The sequence below is a fragment of the Fulmarus glacialis genome, unplaced genomic scaffold (genome assembly GCF_000690835.1).
Source record: "Fulmarus glacialis isolate BGI_N327 unplaced genomic scaffold, ASM69083v1 scaffold2389, whole genome shotgun sequence".
Classification (NCBI taxonomy): Eukaryota; Metazoa; Chordata; class Aves; order Procellariiformes; family Procellariidae; genus Fulmarus; species Fulmarus glacialis.
Window position 1 is genome coordinate 205 of NW_009234995.1, and position 1,779 is coordinate 1,983.

The window sequence follows — 1,779 nt, forward strand, 5'->3', positions numbered from 1 at the left end:
CTCCCGCTGGCAGCGGCGAATTTGCTTGTTGAAGAGGAGAAAAAAAAGGTGAGTGCCATGTTAACGATGTTGCCAGCCAGGAGTTAGTAGGTCAAGAAGCTTTTGTTCAGCCTGGTGTGCTCAGCGCCGTACGAAACGAGAGGAAAGAAGCTGTTCTTGTCCCGCGGCTTTGCAATTGAAGCGGGAAACCCCCGCGGTTGTGAAATGAAGGGGGCCCCAGACAGTTCGGCCCCACCCCAGTGCCCTGTCTCGGTGCCCGGGTTACAGCTTGACAGCGCTCGGTTTGAAGGGACGAGGACTGGCGGCAAAGGGCTGCTTGGGTGAAGAGAAGGGAGGAGAGGCCGGGGAGGGTGGGAATAGGGGTGAGGATCAGGCCCTGGGGGCTGTTCCCTTCGTTCCTTGCCAGCAACCGCGTCCCGAGGGCTCGGATGGAGGAGCCCGTGGGAGCTGGGTTTTGGGTGGTTTGAAGGCAGCTGCGGACCCCTGTGAGGATCCCCCCGTTTCCCCGGGACGGCACGGCCTTTGCTCGTGCACTTTGCACCGTGGGCGGTCGCGGCTGCGCAGGAGGCACCTGGTGCGGCTGGACGTGCCCCGGGACAGCGCGGGAGCCATTCCCAGGGCCTTTGCTCTTGGCTACGAGAGACAGCAGGTTTAGCAGCCCCTCTCCATGAATCTCACTGCAGCTCTGGTTCCTTCAAAGAACCTGTGAGGAGCCGGTTGGAATTTCTCTCCTGGACGGGCGAGGTGGAGCCGATGCCTTTTCAAGCCTTTCTTGTCCCCTGGCATCCAAAGGACTTGCAAACACAGCTGTGTTTGGGAAGCAAAAACCTTCCACGTCTCGATGTTCTCTTGATTTTGATTCAAGCAAGGGAAGGGCTTGGGCTGGGCTGTTTTGTCTTTTGTTTTCAAAGTTTTTGGCAAAAAAAAAAAAAAAAAAAAAGGCACTGGCTGTTTTTCATCCGAATACCACTGCAGGGAGAGGGGGCAGGGAGGGAGAAGCAGCATGGCTTATTGCACGTAAAAACGCTGACAATGTCAGGGAGCCGTCCTGGGAAAAAGATCCTTTCTTAAAAGGAGAAAGGGGGAAAAACAGTGAGCTTTAAGGGTTTTTTGTTGTTGTTGTCATTAAGTAAGACAGGGAAGTCCTTTGCAGCTTCTTACAATGCAAATGCATCCCCCCTCACTGTGGAGGGGGTTTGCATCAGTCTTACTTTATGGAAGGCAAATTTGAGGCTGACACGGTTCATTGCTTGGAGTTCCCACACAGACCAGCATCCCTGGGACAGTCCCCCGTCCCTGGGGACACCGAGGCGCTGTGAAACGGTGCTCCCTTGCCTGTGGCTTGGAAACACGCTTGGGTTGGCAGCTGCCCCGCAGGGCTGGTGCTCGCCCTCACAGTAGCAGTGTCCTCGCAGTGCCCGTGTCCTTCTGGGCGTTGCTGCAAACGCGGAGCTCCCTGAGAGCCCGGTGCCCCCGAGGTGCGCGGGGAGCCAGCTTGGAGGAGCCCCCACCCCTCTTCTTGGCTTTGCACCCTGACATAGTGCTTTGCAAGCCATAACAACGTGTTGCTTAGGGCCGTTAAAAGATTCGTCCGCTCTTTCAGGGCAGCTGATGCATTCGGTTTGAGATGAAGTGCCCCGTATTCGGGCGCAACGCCCGGTGCCCCTGCAGGAATCCGCACCCCCAGTAACTGGCTCTCTCCCCCCAGGTGGATGTGACAGCCATGGCGCGGCTCTTCGGCTACGTGGACGTGACCGACTCTGGCTTCATTGCGGCTGT

The 1,779-nt window shown here is 57.2% G+C and overlaps 1 protein-coding gene across 1 annotated transcript in view; it reads left to right on the forward strand.

Moving 5' to 3' along the window:
* Positions 1–1,708: 1,708 nt before the first annotated feature.
* Positions 1,709–1,779, forward strand: part of PEMT (phosphatidylethanolamine N-methyltransferase) — a gene marked incomplete at its 5' end in the record, with an annotated part of 38,695 nt that continues 38,624 nt past the window's right edge. Inside the window, one exon of the mRNA XM_009585809.1 lies at positions 1,709–1,777. Coding sequence (XP_009584104.1) covers positions 1,709–1,777 — 69 coding nt within the window. The remainder of the gene's footprint in view (positions 1,778–1,779) is intronic.